The following is a 16,962-nucleotide window of genomic DNA, read 5'->3' on the forward strand; positions in this document are numbered from 1 at the left end:
ATTTCAAGTGAAAATTTGTTTGAAACAAGTGAAAATGATCTAAAAACAAGTTGATTTTTAGGTGATGAGTCTTATTTTAAGTGGAAAGAGTTTAGTTTTGACTAGAAATGAGACATTTTGACAAGAAATAAGACAAATATTCTTGGAAAGATTTAGAGTTTTTGCAGTGTAGTTCAGTTTTGGAACCGTGAACTTAGTTCAAAATTTTGAATTATGAACTGAACTAGTTGATTTTAAAATGTGTGAACTGAACTTTGAACTAGTTCATGTAGAAAGTGAACTTTCCCAACACCGTCATGAGGTCATGAGGTCATGAGGTCATGAGGTGGTAGTCGTGGTTACCTCAGCGCGTGGTTCCTGCTCAGGCTCGGCTGTCGCTCCTGCAGCATGTCGAAGATGTTCGGTTGCCGGAGGAACGCCACGATCTTATCGTTGTACGCTGGAGAAGGAAACAGAGAGGTGAGGTCATCATCAGAAACAACCGGTGAGGGAAGTGATGAGATTAACAACAGTGTGTGATGATGATTTATTTATTCATTTAAAAGGGACAATACACATTAATGAACATTCGTACGTGTGCACAAGTGTAAATGCGTCAGAGTTAGCAACTTGCTAATTTGCATCCGTAGTCCCTTGGCAGGTAACACACAAACAGACACAAATGCACAAGAATTATACAGTGGTTCACAATCATATAGGACAGTCGTACCTATACACAAAGTGCATGTGATCTGTAAAGTGCCTGGTATAAAGGGCCAGTTTCTAAAGTGCAAGTGCAAGTTTAAATAGGTAAAGTGCAAGTCTAAATGGATGGATCTAGAATGTGATGGCCCGCACCAAGACATTGGAGACAGTAGCAGCAGTTATAGAAGTGCCATTCACACACATACTTACAGAGATAAATTGCAATGTAGAAAAATAAGACAAATGCAGTGCATGCATACATACGTATATGTAGGCATGCACTGCACAACAACAAGAAAACCAGACGAATCACCACACAAAAAAACAAGGCAAGTGCAGCGCGCGCATACATACGTATACAGTATGTATGCGCCCACTGCACAACAAAACAAAAATCATGACGGCAGCAGTGGCGGCGGTGCCTATGTAGCCGATGTTCATATCTGGCCCTCTGCGTTGTGTTTCTCACGGCCTGCCCTAGGTGGGGTTCGAACCCTGGTCTCCTGCTAACCGCTTCGCCAAGAGGTTGACAACCGCCTGGCAAACTGGTTAGCACGTCCTTTATGGGTGGAGTGAGTGCACATCCGTTACACCTACATGGAGCCGTGACTTGCTGTGAGTCTCCGTGGTGTTGGCTCCTGATGGCGGCCACCAGGCTGTTTCCAGGCCGAGCCATGAGAGACGCTCCACGACTCCGGGACACGTCCGAGGCCTGAGGACAACACACACACACACACACACACACACACACACACACATGAGACAGGAAGTGAAAACACCGCTGCTTTGTTTCACTTGTTACGATGTTAATTATTCAACACTTTAACTTCTCATAACGTCTCATACATCATAAGACCTTCTATAAGGCGTTCCTAATGCGTTCACGAAGCATGACTCAGCATTCATACATCAGGTTACATTGCTATGGGATAACAAACTATTTGTCAATTTTGTCAAAATAAAAGTCTCCTAATTGCACCTGTTAATAAAAGAAAGAAATGACCCGTATTCATCGTTCTATTGTAACGGTTCATGAAGTCACCAATACATAGTGAGTTACCCAGATGTTTCATCCTTCATCACACAGTATATAGGCCTAAAGTCATGTTTGCTTTGTTCCTGTCTTCACTTCATTTCAGTGGCAGCATCATTTGTAATTCAGTTATTACTAGAGCCATTTTTGCATATTTTGTTTGATTATTATCATCATTTATATTACTGAACTGGAGCATAGCTGTTTAGACGAAGTTTATGATTTAATTTGACTGTTTGATTATTCATTGTGATTATTGTGATGAGCCACCTTCCAGGAAATGAGACGCTTTTAGACCACTGTCATTTTTCGTTTTACTTTTCTTTTAGTAATAATGACTCTTAGGTTGTGTGTGGACAATGCAAACCAGACACTAATAAAACAAGATGCAAGTGTTTGTTTTTTATTGGAGCGCGTCACAACCACAGCGAACCCGCTACAGTTTTGAATCCTTTACCACCTGTGAGATGCAAAGTAACGTTCATAAACCATCCATGAAAGATTTACAAATAACTTCTAGCTAGATATTTTGTTCTTGTATTTCCATTATCAGTTTTTCGGTCGCCTTTAACATCTGGATGAAAATGAACCTCATTAAAGCTAAATCTGGTTCACTCATACTGTTGATTAGTGCTGAGTCGTCCCTGTTGGAGGAAGTTGATCTGAGTGTTTCACAAACTAAAGCTGGGATCAAACTCTCGATCTTCAACCTGAAACCTTTCTTTGTCTGTTTGTTTATTTTTTATTTCTATTTATTCTTGTCGACTAAACTCCAAACTCTTCAGTCTGACAGACACCGACATCTCTGTGTCTCTCTGAGTCTCTGAGCTCCATTGTTCCCCCAAAAAACCAAACAATTGGATCCCCATTACTCTACATAAAGATGAAGACTATTCTTCCTGGGCTCCACATTAAATCAAACTACTTATTCCAACAATACAGTGTTTATACAAAGAATTACATAAAATCATTTATCCTGAATATATTAACAAGATTATAGAAATGCATATTAAATAAAACAATGTAAATGAGTTAACATGATGAGGAATAATATAGCTTTTTACATGATTATTATATAGTTACATGATTATAGACATGGCATGATCAAGAGGAGTAATATAGTTTTTTTATGATTATAAAATAGTTACATGATTTTAGAAGAGAACAATTAAAAAGACATCTAGAACGTTTGTTCCAGTTTAATTAAAGCTGGTTAAATATGAAACTGCATCTTTGTGAGTTTTTCTTTATAAAGTGTCACAGTCTGACATGTTGGTTTGTTTTGGTTTGAAATAACAAAGAAGAGCAGAGACGAGCAGGTGTGTGTTGATCTGCAGTGTGTGTGTGTGTCTCTGTGTGTGTGTCTGTGTGTGTGTGTGTGTGTGTGTGTGTGTCTCTGTGTGTGTGTCTCTGTGTGTGTGTCTCTGTGTGTGTGTCTCTGTGTGTGTGTGTGTGTGTGTGTTACCTCCCCGGCGCTGTAGCTGCGGAGCCGCTGCAGGTGTTGTCGATGCGCCAGGTGACCGGGCAGACGGCCGTTCTGCAGAGGAATCCTCGGGTCGATGAAGGTCGTCGCTCGACTGTTGTGATCCACGAAGAACGACTGACAGAGAGAGAGAGAGAGAGAGAATAATACACACAAGGTTAGGTTTCAGGTTCATTGATCTGATGGAGGAGGAAGAGGAAGAAGAAGAGGAGGAGGGAGAAAAAGGAGCAGCAGCAACAGCAGCAGCATGACAGATACAGTAGATAGATAGATTTCTTTATTGTCTGCCCCAGAGGGTAGAAGACCAGTGTGTATGTGAGTGTGTATATTAGTGTGTTTATACCAGTGGGTAGTCTGCCCTACTAAGCCAGACCGCAGTCACTACGCAAACAGTGAAACTGAGAAAAATGGCTTTAAAGTTTTTTGATTTGCCTTCCAAATGTGTTGTAGGTAGATTAGTGAAAATACACAGATTTGACAAGTTTTCATGAAGTAATTTTCATGCAATTAAATATATGACCACATATTTTACATTTTACCCCTAAAAAGCAGATACTGCGCTCTGGTGCCAGGTTTCCTTAAACAGATAGACAGGTAATGCTGAGGCAAAGTGCAGTAACTACAATGTTGTTGTTTTCTTCCAGCTTTCATTACTTAATTACTAACTTTGGCCACCTCAAAAATGATGAATAATTTGACAGTATAAACTTTAGTGAGCTAACATTTAATGTCCAGTGTTTAGCTAACGCGGCACGGTGGTGCAGTGGTTAGCACTGTCGCCTCACAGCAAGAGGGTTCTGGGTTCGAACCCGCCGGCCGGCTGGGGCCCTTCTGTGTGGAGTTTGCATGTTCTCCCCGTGCATGCGTGGGTTCTCTCCGGGTACTCCGGCTTCCTCCCACAGACCAAAGACATGCAGGTTAGGTAATTGGCGACTCTAAATTGCCCATAGGTGTGAATGAGAGTGTGAATGGTTGTCTGTCTATATGTGTCGGCCCTGCGATAGACTGGCGACCTGTCCAGGATGTACCCCGCCTCTCGCCCAAAGTCAGCTGAGATAGGCTCCAGCTCACCTGTGACCCTAGTGCAGGATAAGCGGTATAGAAAATGAATGAATGAATGAATGTTTAGCTAAAGTGTTATGTGCTTGTGCTAACCTGCCGAAGCTAATGTTAGCTAGCTACCGTAACTGGCTAGCGGTGTGTAAAAGACATAGACTGTAAAAAGAATGGCCGTAGCGTCCGTGACGTCACCCATTGGTTTTGGTGAGTCTGTTTTGTGCCGCTACTACAGGGGTTTGAACCGCGCCATGTTGGATTCTACTTGCCATATTTGGAGCGGTGCAGCCATTGGCCGGCCAAGAGCCCGCCCACTGGCCTTGAAGCAGCGGTCTACGGACCTGTCACTCAACGTTTCCGCGCCCTAATTGGCCAGAACTTTAAACCTAATAACAGTAAAACGGTAGAGTTTAAAAAAAATTCACCCCCCTCAGAGTGTGTGCGGGGGTAGAAACTATCGGTTGAGACCAGAAAAATAAAATGTACCAGGCTGTAAATATGTTTTTTAAAGCTGTAAAATCGGCTATTTTAACATGGGGCTCAATTGGAGTTGCTCCCTTCTGGAGCCAGCCCCCAGCGACAGCCGGGGGGATTGCAGCTTTTTGAATGCGGAAGTGAGCTTCACTTCTCAGACCGACAACTGCCCCCTTGGTAAAAGAGCGCAGTAACTGCAGCTGAAGTACAGGGAAACAGATACAGAGTGCAGTAACTGTAGTTACTGCGGTTTGACTCAGTTTCAAGAGTGATTTTGTAGTTACTACAGTTTTTCATACCTCATATCTCTAAAACTGAGCAACATTGACCGCTGAAAATTTTACACAAGATAAAACATTTATTGACAAGTTCAATTTCACAAAAAACTCAATTTGGAATTTTCACATAATTACTGCGTTCGGCTTAGCAGGGCAGTAGTATATCAGTGTATATATGAGTGTGTAGTATGTTTCCTACCTTCCCCTGGTTGTCAGTCTTGAGCTCAGTGTGTATATTAGTGTGTATGTGAGTGTGTAGTGTTGTGTACCTTCCCCATGTTGTCGGTCTTGAGCTCCCAGCCCCGCGGCAGCTCCAGCTGGGAGTCAGAGAACCTGTTGAGGAAAACCACCAGGTCTCTGTTGTGTTGGTAACGCTCAAAGTTACGGGCGTCGCGCCGGACCTTCAGGATCATGTGCTTCACACAGCTGCTGCTGGTGAACATACGGTAGGCCGCCTGCACACACACACACACACACACACACACACACACACACGGTTAAAGGGATAGTTCAACAGTTTGGCAAACTGGCCCATTGCCCAAAAGTTGTTTTAGAGGTAAATACAGAGACTGCTTGATGAAAAACTGTCCCTGAAGGCAACGTGCATCAGTGGTTTTGCATGAATTTCCCTCTAAAACAACTCTGTGTGGTAACGTTGTGTTATTATCTCATAGCGTGGTGAATGTGCAGCTCACAACTTGTCCACCAGAGCGTTGTGGAGATGCCATGTCACAGTTTTTGTTTTCTGCGCTTCATTTAACATTACACGTTTACCGATTCTGTGACAGCCATGTTTTCATATGCTGTTTTTTTTCTTCTTGATAGTAACAAATTGATCCCGGATGAATAACTGATCAGCTCATCGTGTATTGATGGATTATTGACTCACGTAGTTGCTGTGCAGCACAGTGAAGAACTCTGGGTGAGTGATGAACTTGACGGCCGGTGATTGGAGGAGGTGGCTGATCTTCTGGTGATTGACAGGAGAGGCGGGGCCTAAAGAGACAGAGACAAGGCAAAAACACTGCTTTTAATGCACTGATCAGTTTGAGATTTTTGGCTATTTTTCTTCCTTAGCATGTCTTCTTTCTGAAAAGTCAAAAGAAATGGTAGAAAATCCACATTAAGGTTTTTATTTTGCTTTTGCAGGTGTCATTGTAAAGCTCTCTCTCTCCTGAACAATGATGTGGCTCCAAAAATGGTAATTTCCTTTGTATCACCAACAAATCGTGAAAGTACAATTGACATTAACAATCTCTGTAATTTTACAGTCCAAGTCTTTAAAGGCCGTTTTCTCAGAAAGAGTTTTTCAGACTCAGACTCTGAGCTAGAAATCTCCACTTCAGCAGCACTTCCAGACACCAAACCTTCCACTTTGATCCCTTTCTATATTCTGAAGGTTTTTACAGAGGGGATTGTTGATACATCATTCACAGCCTCATTTATACAACATTTTATTACTAAAAACATAGCAAAATCAGATTATTTTTAAGATCTGGTGACAGTATTTCCTCATTTACAGAGTGATAAAAAGAGATATCCACAATCCTCCTCTGTAAAAACTAAAGACTCTAACATGTCAACACAATAAAACAAGAATTTTGAAAGTAGCTTTATCCATTGTTCAGATTTCTGTTCTGGAAATGTATGCAAATTAGCGCATATTTAATTAGGTATTGCCTCATTTACATATTTAAACATAAAATACGACAAAACTTGTAATACAAAAAACATTTGTCTTAATGTGAGTGATAAACTTGGGAAGTTTCATGGTGAAATCTGTTAGTTAAAATTTTTTTTTACCATATTCACCTGTAGTGTCTCCCCTTACTGTAACACAAATGAAGTTTCGTGACATCATCACAGTGACATCATCATCACCTGTGGGAGCGGGGTCGGAGTCGGTCTCCGTGCTGCTGCTGCGCTCCAGCCGGGGACCTCCTCCTCCTCCTCCTCCTCCCTCCTCCTCCGTTGCCATGGTTCTCTGGATGCTCTGGTACCTGCAGCACCAGGAGAACAGCACCTTGTAGCAACCAAAAACGTAATAACAGCCAATAATGTAATACTTTTGGCCATTTTAAATGTAATAAAGCCAATAATGTAATAATGTGCCAATAATGTAATAAAACTTTTGAGCCAATAATGTAATAAGTTATTACATTATTGGCTGGTAATAACTGGTGCCGATAATGTAATAATACATAAATATGACTGCAATTCTTGGAAATAAAAGGCTTTTTTTTACAGTTTTTGTGCAGTTTGCTAATTAAAAATAGGTGTGGATGACATAGTGGTCATATTTATTCATCCAAGATGTACTATCTTTCACCTCTCTCTCTCTCTCTCTCTCTCTCTCTCTCTCTCTCTCTCTCTCTCTCTCTCTCACTTCTACCATGCTTAATGATATGTTTGCAAACGGAAGAAGTAAGCATTGTAGGCTATCAACAACCTCCAAAACATAACCAAGCTTGTGTATTGAATGGTGTCTGCCAGCCAGTTTATGTCCCATGTTGGATAAAGTGACTTTTCAATGTTTTTTTTTTTTTTTTTTTACAGTGATGATAAAGCAGCATAGGTTCTATATTAATACTGTAAAAAAAAATCAATGGTAAAATCAAATCAACGCCATTGCTCCTCTGAGCCATGCTGGAATTATCACATTTCACATTGCCTATTTCCAATGGTTTGTCTGAGGCAGGAAGTTATACATGACTGAAACATAAACTGGCTGGCAGACACCATTCAATACACAAGTTTGGTTATGTTTTGGAGGTTGTTGATAGCCTACAATGCTTACTTACTGCAAACATATCATTAAGCATGGTAGAAGTGAGAGAGAGAGAGAGAGGTGAAAGATAGTACATATCTTGGATGAATAAATATGACGACTATGTCATCCACTATACCTATTTTTGATAAGCAAACTGCACAAAACTGCAAAAAAGCCTTTTATTTCCAAGAACTGCAGTCATATTTATGTATTATTACATTATTGGCACCAATTAATACATTTTCAAAGGTTTTTTTAATACTAGTCCAATAACGTAATAACCAGCCAATAATGTAATAACTTGTTACATTATTGGCAAAAAGTTATTACATTATTGGCTTTATTACATTTAAAATGGCCAAAATTATTACGTTATTGGCTGTTATTATGTTATTGGCTGTTATTACGTTTTTGGTTGCTACACACCTTCAACAACTAGTAAATATATTGATTATGTATTGATTTGTACATTTCCCACATTATAATCTACACAAACACACATGCTCACACAACCACTGCTGGTGTTTATTCCAGTTCCTGACACCAGAGGTCGCCATCTCTCCACTTCTCCTCCACTTCCTGTTTGTAACTGATATGTATGTTTCTTTCTCAATGTTTAAATCTCTAAAACTAAAGAGCATCTTGATACGATACTGTTGTTGTTTGGTTAATTGTATTATCTTTTTTTTATTTTATTGTTTAATTCAAATGTTTCTTCATTAATAAAGTTTAATCTTACTGTTTGCTATCTTATGTCTTATTGTCAAGCATTACAGATCTTTATTGTTAATTTAAAAATATATTTTTTTAAATAAAATATATTTTACTTTCATGCATAAGTATTCAAAATCTAAATGACAAAAATGTTATCATATGAAAAATTCCATCTCATTTAAATAAGAGTTATATCAATGCAAAGGGAACTCATAAGCCATGATGATTTTTTATTTTTGTTATACTGGTGTTATACTGTGTTTTCCTTTTTTCCTATAGCATTTTTATTATTAGTGTGAATGCTTTCAGCATTCACACTATTGTTCTTCTGTTCGGCCATTTTCTTCCGCCTTTTTACGGTCTTCTTCTAGTCCTTCATACTTTGTGCTATTTCAACAATTCATATATCAAAACGTGCAGCTTTTTCTGGACTTTATCGGATGTATTCAAATTTTTCATACTTTTTCAAATATTTAACTTTTTCTGATTTTTTTTTTCCCCATAGAGAATGCATTGGAACAGTCTTCAAACTCTTCAAATCTTCTTACTTCTTTCAGCCACTAAAGCTTCACCATACTTTCTGCTAGAGACTTTATTCTAATTCTGAGCTGTAGACAAACTTTTTAAGTGTTCCTCTATGACTCAGCTTATTGATATCTTCAACAGTTTCTGATATTTGGCAGTTTTAAAATCATTAAGTTTTTTGACAAAATTCAGCTTTATAATGTGTGTGTGTTGCGCCTAACGAGCAGAGCTAGAGTGGAGACATCGTCGGCCAGAGTGGAGAGAGGCGAGTTTTTCTGGCTAAACTGTCAGCACGGCCACAAATTAAACTCTAGACACATTATTTTCTCCAGTTTTGTAGCCACACGTGTCTTCTGGCTAAAATTCTGGTCAAAAATGCAAAGAGACTTAGATAATAATTTAAAATATTTTTTAAATGCAGCCAGGGAGCTCTCTGCTCTCATTCAGCCCAATGCATTTTTTTTGCCTCAACAACAATTATAGTGAATTATTTTCCCAGTCGTCCTCTGTTGACTTCTGATAACTTGCTTCATGTTGAAACTGCTGCTCTCAGCCTGAAATTCACAGAAATTTTCATTGTAAGTCATTCAAGCTTGACTCTCAAGCTTTCTTGGTGTTGACACAGTGTGTTTCCAACAGGTGCAGCTTTGGGCTCGTTAACTTCAGAGTGAGACAGAGTGCAGCTCATCAACAGACAACAGTCTTTGCAACTGTGTGTACACTGTGGCCTAGAGGCAGAGTGAAAGTCTACTGACCATGAGATTGTGGGTTCGATTCCTACCTCGATCAAACATTTGTATGGTGATCAGTCACTTCTTGCACTATTTGCTAATTCTGCAACAGCGTTCAGCTGCTTTCAGCATTCACACGCATTTCCATCAGGAAATGCTACTTTATCTAGTTACATATTTAATATTTGTTCTGATTTAACCATATTTATCTGTATTAAAGGGATAGTAGCATTTTTTTTTAAAAGTGGGGTTGTATGATCTACAAATAGCCCCTAAGTACTTTAATTGCAGTAGAACACTCTCTGCACTCCTCCCGTTAGCAACGCCAGCCCATAATAGCCCTGCCCAGAGATTTACAACATACAGTGTTGTGAACAGACCCAAAGAAACGGCCTATTTTCACGGCCTAAAAGAGGTTTTACCTGAAAAAAAAATACACAGTTCCATTGTTCGCTATAATATAATTTTTTCCAGCCCTTCAAAGTGCAGGAAAAACGCTGAGGGGCTGGAAAAAATTACATTATAGCGAACAATGGAACTGTGTATTTTTTTTTCAGGCAAAACCTCTTTTAGGCCGTGAAAATAGTCCGTTTCTTTGGGTCTGTTCACAAAACTGTATGTTGTAAATCTCTGGGAAGGGCTATTATGGGCTGCCGTTGCTAACGGGAGGAGTGCAGAGAGTCTTCTACTGCAATTAAAGTACTTAGGGGCTATTTGGAGATCATACAACCCCACTTTGAAAAAAAATGCTACTATCCCTTTAAGGATTATGTTGATTATGAAATGAATTGTCAACCTACTGGGTGTTGAAATGAAATGTAAAAGTGGATGTAAGGAACTTTATACAAAATAATTAAAGGATGTTTGATGCTCTGACCTCCTGTTGAGTTGCTCCATCTGCTGAGTGGACCCGGACCGGGGGATACCGTGGTTACACTTCCCTCCTCCTCCTCCTCCTCCTCCTCCTACTCCTCCTCCTCCTCCGTGACTCGGCCGCTGCCAGGTCGTCGTCCGGTTCACGTGGTCCACGTAGAAAACTCGTCCGTGACTGTCGATACGAGCTTCCCAGTCTGAGGCAACAGAGACAAGAAGAAAAAAGAAGAGGAAAAGTAACTCACTGATGAGGAACACAGCAAAAACTCAACATCTTTCCAAGAATATTTGTCTTATTTCTTGTCAAAATGTCTCATTTCTAGTCAAAACTAATTTCTTTCCACTTAAAATAAGACTCATCACCTAAAAATGAACTTGTTTTTAGATCATTTTCACTTGTTTCAAACAAATTTTCACTTGAAATAAGTAGAAAAATCTGCCAGTGAAAGCAAGTTTTTTGTGCTCGTAATAAGGAAGAAAAACTTGCTCCACTATCAGATTTTTCTACTTATTTGAAGTAAAAATTTGTTTGAAACAAGTGAAAATGATCTAAAAACAAGTTATTTTTTTATGTGATGAGTCTTATTTTAAGTGCAAAGAGATTAGTTTTGACTAGAAATGAGACATTTTGACAAGAAATAAAACAAATATTCTTAATTGGTAATAAGATATTTGAGTTTTTGCAGTGTAGAGTGGATCTGTTGCTGTTGTTGCTCTCAGCTGCTTCTATTGATCGATTAGGAAAATAAATCTGATCATGACGAGTCCACAGGACGAAGAAAAGAAAAGAAACTAAACTAACTATATGAATTAATTCGTGTTTGGCTGAAACATGTTGGAGAATCAATGTGAGATCAGTGATAAAAGAAAAGAAAAAAGTCCTTCAGCTGAGTGAGTTATTCCTCTGTCCACCGGGGGGCAGCAGCACGAGCAGCCACATCTTCACACAACACTTCAAACAAACCACAGGAGAGGAAGAAGAATAAGAAGAAACATGGAGATGTGAGTTGTTGTGGTTGTGGTTGTGTGTGTGAACGTGTGAACGTGTGAAAGGAGGAAGCGCAGCAGCAGCAGCAGCTTCTCTCAGCTCAGCTCTGACTAACGGCTGTAGGAGGAAGAGGAGGAGGAGGAAGATGATGAAGACTAACCCCCCTCAGGACATAAAACACCCTTTATTGGCTGTCACGACTGCTCTGCCCACACACACACACATAGAAACACACACATAGAAACACACACAGAGAAAACAACTTGTTCCTCCTGTCGGACTCGGTCGTGTGGATCTGGACCCAACAGATGTTTTCTACCTGCTGGAAAACACTGGGAATCGAACCTGCTCCACAGTCTGTCTGTAGGAGAGTTGTTGTTGTTTTTTGTTCATGTCCAAGTGGAGAATCAGAAGAACAATAAAGTTTTCTGTTGTTACTTTGATGCTGAAGAAAAGTGGATTTTCATGGAGATTTCCATTTTACCTTTTTGCTTAGAGCTATAACGCGTAACTTCTATCGCCTCCTAGAGGATTTCTGTGTTATTGCAACGATACGGCGGCACCTCAATATGGCGTATGGCCCGGTGAACAGGAAGGCTTTTTCTTTTTAGTAGGATCCACTTCCGAACCTCTTGGTCGCTTCTTCTGGTTCTCCGCCATGTTGCTTCTAGCAGCGCTCTCCTCCCCCCTCCCTTCCTGTTGTCCAGGCAGGATGTTAAGTTACGATTTCAAGTCACGACTTACGACTTTGTAGCGTTCCAGGCAACCCGTAACTCGTGTTTTTCCGACCTGTTTTACCTGTGAAAGTCACTATAACGGCCACTCGTAACTTCTGACCCGTGAACTCGTACCAGATCGAACTGGTACGACTTCACAGGTCGGAAAAACACGAGTTACCGGTTGCCTTGAACGCACCATAACTTCCTGTCCGCCAGCACAGGAATGTCGCCCAAGACGCCAAATACAAAAAGAACAAATAGCCTACTGAAAAATACCACGAGGTGTTAGAGGAGTCGAACAGGTTCATCAGCGTTGTATCATCTCCTCTTGTAGCGGCTTGGGTGAAACGGAGATTTACAGACACGTAGAAGAAAATAAATAAATATAAATAAACCGTGCCTTCAAGCAAAATGACAATATATCAGATATGAAGAATCTGGTGAAAACTGTATTGTGATTTCAGAAAAGGGTTAAAAAAATATATATGACAGAACAAAAAGCAGCCGGGTTTTCTCCCGCTATGCCGGCGGGCCATTACTAACGGTGACATGAAATTTTCTTGCGGGCCACACAAGCCGGATCTGGACCCCGGGCCTTGAGTTTGACATGTGTGGTTTAGAGCAGTGGTTCTGAAACTGACATAAATTAGACTACAAACCCCCACATTGAACAAAATTTTTAAACAAACACCAGAAATACACAAATATTTGTTCAGAGACTGAATAACGTTACTTTTTTTAGTCAATGTACGTTCAAATTGGGGCCAATGGCGTGAATTTTTCAAAAACATTATGGAGAAATTTCTGGAAAACGTAATATTTCTAGAAAAAAATTCAGTTCAAAATGTAAAATTCTGGGAAAAAAAGTGGTAAAATTAATTTTGAAAACCACTGATTCAGAGAAACAAAGACTCCCCCAACCATCCAACACTGACGCGAGCAGCACAGAGTGAAGCTGAACATGGAAAACTGAAGGAAGGAAGGAAGGAAGTGACACAATGATGATGATGATGATGATGATGGAGGAGAAACAAAGAGGAACACTGTAAAAACTCAAAATCTTTCCAAGAATATTTGTCTTATTTCTTGTCAAAATGTCTAATTTCTAGTCAAAACTAATCTCTTTCTACTTAAAATAAGACTCATCACCTAAAAAATGAACTTGTTTTTAGATCATTTTCACTTGTTTCAAACAAATTTTCACTTGAAATAAGTAGAAAAATCTGCCAGTGAAAGCAACATTTTTTTTGTGCTCTCGTAATAAGAAAGAAAAACTTGCTCCACTATCAGATTTTTCTACTTATTTAAAGTGAAAATATGACTGAAATAAGTACAAAGTGTCTAAAAAAACAAGCTACTTTTTAAATGTGATGAGTCTTATTTTAAGTATAATGAGATTTGTTTTGACTAGAAATGACATTTTGACTAGAAATAAGACAAATTTTCTTGGTAAGATTTTGAGTTTTAGCAGTGAAGATGGATGCTGCATGCACACACACAGAAGCAGCTACACACATACACACACTCAGACACACACATGCACAAACCGGGGTGGTGGGTGGGATGAGACTCCAGAGTAAGACTGGGAGCGGTTGGTTCTTACTTGGAGGTAAGGCTTGGTCAGTGGCAGCAGGAAAATGGTTTAGGTCATGGCTGGGTCGCAGCACTGGAAGATGGCCGACAGGAGGGGAGGAGCCTGAGCCTACGGGACATCAGAGAGACAGGACGGGACAGATTACTATAGGAGGGGGGAGACACGTCACCATGACGACGCAACACTACGACAGGAAACTCTGCTGAAGACGAGCTGAAGGAACCAGTCACTCTGGGTTTGGGAGGTTTAAAGGGATACATTTTTTTCCCCAGTCCATGACCAGCAGATAGACACCATCCTTTCGACTGTGCGTGCAGTAACCATGGAGATAGAGCCGTATCGCCTGTAATTAGCTTAGCTCAAACACTGGAAGTGTATAGGTAGTGTTAGCCTGCCTCCTACCTAAAGTTGCTAATTAGCTTAGCTCAAACACTGGAAGTGTATGGGTAGTGTTAGCCTGCCTCCACCTAAAGTCGCTAATTAGCTTAGCTCAAACGCTGGAAGTGTATGGGTAGTGTTAGCCTGCCTCCACCTAAAGTCGCTAATTAGCTTAGCTCAAACGCTGGAAGTGTATGGGTAGTGTTAGCCTGCCTCCTACCTAAAGTCGCTAATTAGCTTAGCTCAAACACTGGAAGTGTATGGGTAGTGTTAGCCTGCCTCCTACCTAAAGTCGCTAATTAGCTTAGCTCAAACACTGGAAGTGTATGGGTAGTGTTAGCCTGCCTCCTACCCGAGCCGAAATCAGCAGTCAGAAGCTGATTTCATTTTTAGCTCTAAACTCTGTAAATATATCACTTTATCCACATTTCAAACATGTTTAGGCGAGAAAGTAGCCGTTTAGATCAGCAGTGTGTCGTTAATTTGTCTAAATACCAGCTGTTTACAATTTTGTTGGGATGAATTTGGCGCTAATCAAGCTAGCCGTTGTGACCAACGCACTTCCGGTTACTTTCACAAAATAAAACACCCGTTGCCCTTTACATACAGAAAACCATGACGATAGAATTTGTGCTTTTACTTTGAAACAGGAAGCTAACCTACCCTCGATGTAGCTAGCTTGAACCAAAATAAAGCGTCTTTGCTTGAACCCTCCGTTTTGACCGATCTCGTCCCGTTAGCGGCATTTGACCGCTCAAGATGCCTTACCGGAGAGTTTTGTCAGCTCTGAGACGAAGATCGGCCCGCCGGTTTCCGTTTAGAGTTGCTGAAGAGTTTCTCTGATGACTTTAGGTGGAGGCAGGCTAACACTACCCATACACTTCCAGTGTTTGAGCTAAGCTAATTAGCGACTTTAGGTGGAGGCAGGCTAACACTACCTATACACTTCCAGTGTTTGAGCTAAGCTAATTAGCGACTTTAGGTGGAGGCAGGCTAACACTAACTATACACTTCCAGTGTTTGAGCTAAGCTAATTAGCGACTTTAGGTGGAGGCAGGCTAACACTACCTATACACTTCCAGTGTTTGAGCTAAGCTAATTAGCGACTTTAGGTGGAGGCAGGCTAACACTACCCATACACACACAGTGTTTGAGCTAAGCTAATTACGGGCGATACGGCTCTATCTCCCTTGTTACTGCACGCACAGTCGAAAGGATGGTGTCTATCTGCTGGTCATGGACTCGGGAGTGAGGCAAGACACGAAAAAAAAAAAAGTTGGCGTATCCCTTTAAGCAGGAAGTAACTACAAGTTTAATGCTGCGTTCAAGACAACTCACAACTTGGAAAAAAACGAGCTTTGAAATGTGAAAAATGAATTGAACAGTAGTGTCAAACTTCCGACGTCAGTGACAGCAACGAAACATGGCCGCCTTCATCGTTAGCGGTAAGAATTGAATTGCAATTAAAAGTTATTTGTCGATATTTTCACACATCTTCATCTGCTTCCAAAATAAACATAAATTGTTGCTGCGTATATTTTTCGCTATCAGAAATCAGCAACAATGTTAGTTAGTTAGTCAGTTAGTGTTAGTTTAACACATTTGCTGACACTTGGTGACCAACATGGCGGCTTCTGCGAGCATTGACTCTTTAAATGGCACAGTGCAATCTTTAGCTTGTAGCCTATACAATTTTGACTTTTTCTATTGCAGCACTGTTTCAATTTGTTTTCGAATTGCTGCACAGTATTTAGTTTTTGAGTACTTACATAAAAAGGACAATAAAGTCAAATCAAATCAAATAATTTGCAATTTTTGTAGCGTGAACTCTTTGATGTAGGAAGTTGGAGTTCCAACTTCTCGGTTACTTCCGAGTTGTCTTGAACGCAGCATCAGTCTGAGCTGTTTGAGCTAAAAGCGGCTGAACTACGGTGGCCCCCTGAGGACACAATGCACTGTAAGTCTGCAACTACAGGAAATATTATGTGAAGCAGTTGAGAGAAACGTGTGTGTGTGTGTGTGTGTGTTAGTGGAAATAAAGAGATGGGAACATGGCGTCAGATCAGCTGCTTCACGTTCATCACACTAATGAGGAAGCAGCGCGATCCGAGCAGCGAGACGACGTGATTAGAAACAGACAGAAACACGGCAGGTTGTCATCGAGTCAAGGTGTCGTCGCTCCGGGAAACCAGAGATAAACACAAGACGTGAGGTGAAACCTGACGATAAAGACGAGTTCAGATCAGCTCTGCTTTATCAGTCTGTTCACTTGTTGATTAGTTACAAAAAAGAACAAAATGTGACGACGAAAACACAGCTGCAGATTCATTAAAGGGATAGTTCACCCAACATTCAAATTTCACTCATTATCTCCTCCCCCTCATGTGGACTAAGGGCTGGGAGAAGTTTCAGAGTCCTCCGTGGCTTCTCTGAGTTGCAGCGGGGCTCCGTGCAGCAGTATTTGTCCATATGACGGTTGAGAACGGAGCTCACTTTTCTTCGTAACAAAAAGACACACCAAAAAACATCCAAATACCTCCATAGTGCTCGTCTGTAATGTCCCTCTTGTATTGAAGCCCCGACATGAGAAACTGTTCGTCCAAATCTTGCTCGATTTGCGCCGGCGTCAGTGCAAATCGCGTGAGATTTGGACGGACCAGGA

At 40.6% G+C, this 16,962-nt stretch overlaps 1 protein-coding gene across 1 annotated transcript in view; it reads right to left on the reverse strand.

Moving 5' to 3' along the window:
• Nucleotides 1–16,962, reverse strand: part of hecw1a (HECT, C2 and WW domain containing E3 ubiquitin protein ligase 1a) — a 104,113-nt gene that overhangs the window by 12,981 nt on the left and 74,170 nt on the right. Inside the window, exons 13-20 of the mRNA XM_085763982.1 lie at nt 13,932–14,030; nt 10,626–10,818; nt 6,890–7,008; nt 5,898–6,004; nt 5,278–5,463; nt 3,183–3,317; nt 1,282–1,396; nt 343–439 (exon numbers count right to left, since the gene is read on the reverse strand). Of these exons, the coding sequence (XP_085620108.1) occupies nt 343–439; nt 1,282–1,396; nt 3,183–3,317; nt 5,278–5,463; nt 5,898–6,004; nt 6,890–7,008; nt 10,626–10,818; nt 13,932–14,030 (1,051 nt within the window). The remainder of the gene's footprint in view (nt 1–342; nt 440–1,281; nt 1,397–3,182; nt 3,318–5,277; nt 5,464–5,897; nt 6,005–6,889; nt 7,009–10,625; nt 10,819–13,931; nt 14,031–16,962) is intronic.

The sequence above is a fragment of the Trachurus japonicus genome, chromosome 20 (genome assembly GCF_045865225.1).
Source record: "Trachurus japonicus isolate A0001 chromosome 20, Traja_1.0".
Classification (NCBI taxonomy): Eukaryota; Metazoa; Chordata; class Actinopteri; order Carangiformes; family Carangidae; genus Trachurus; species Trachurus japonicus.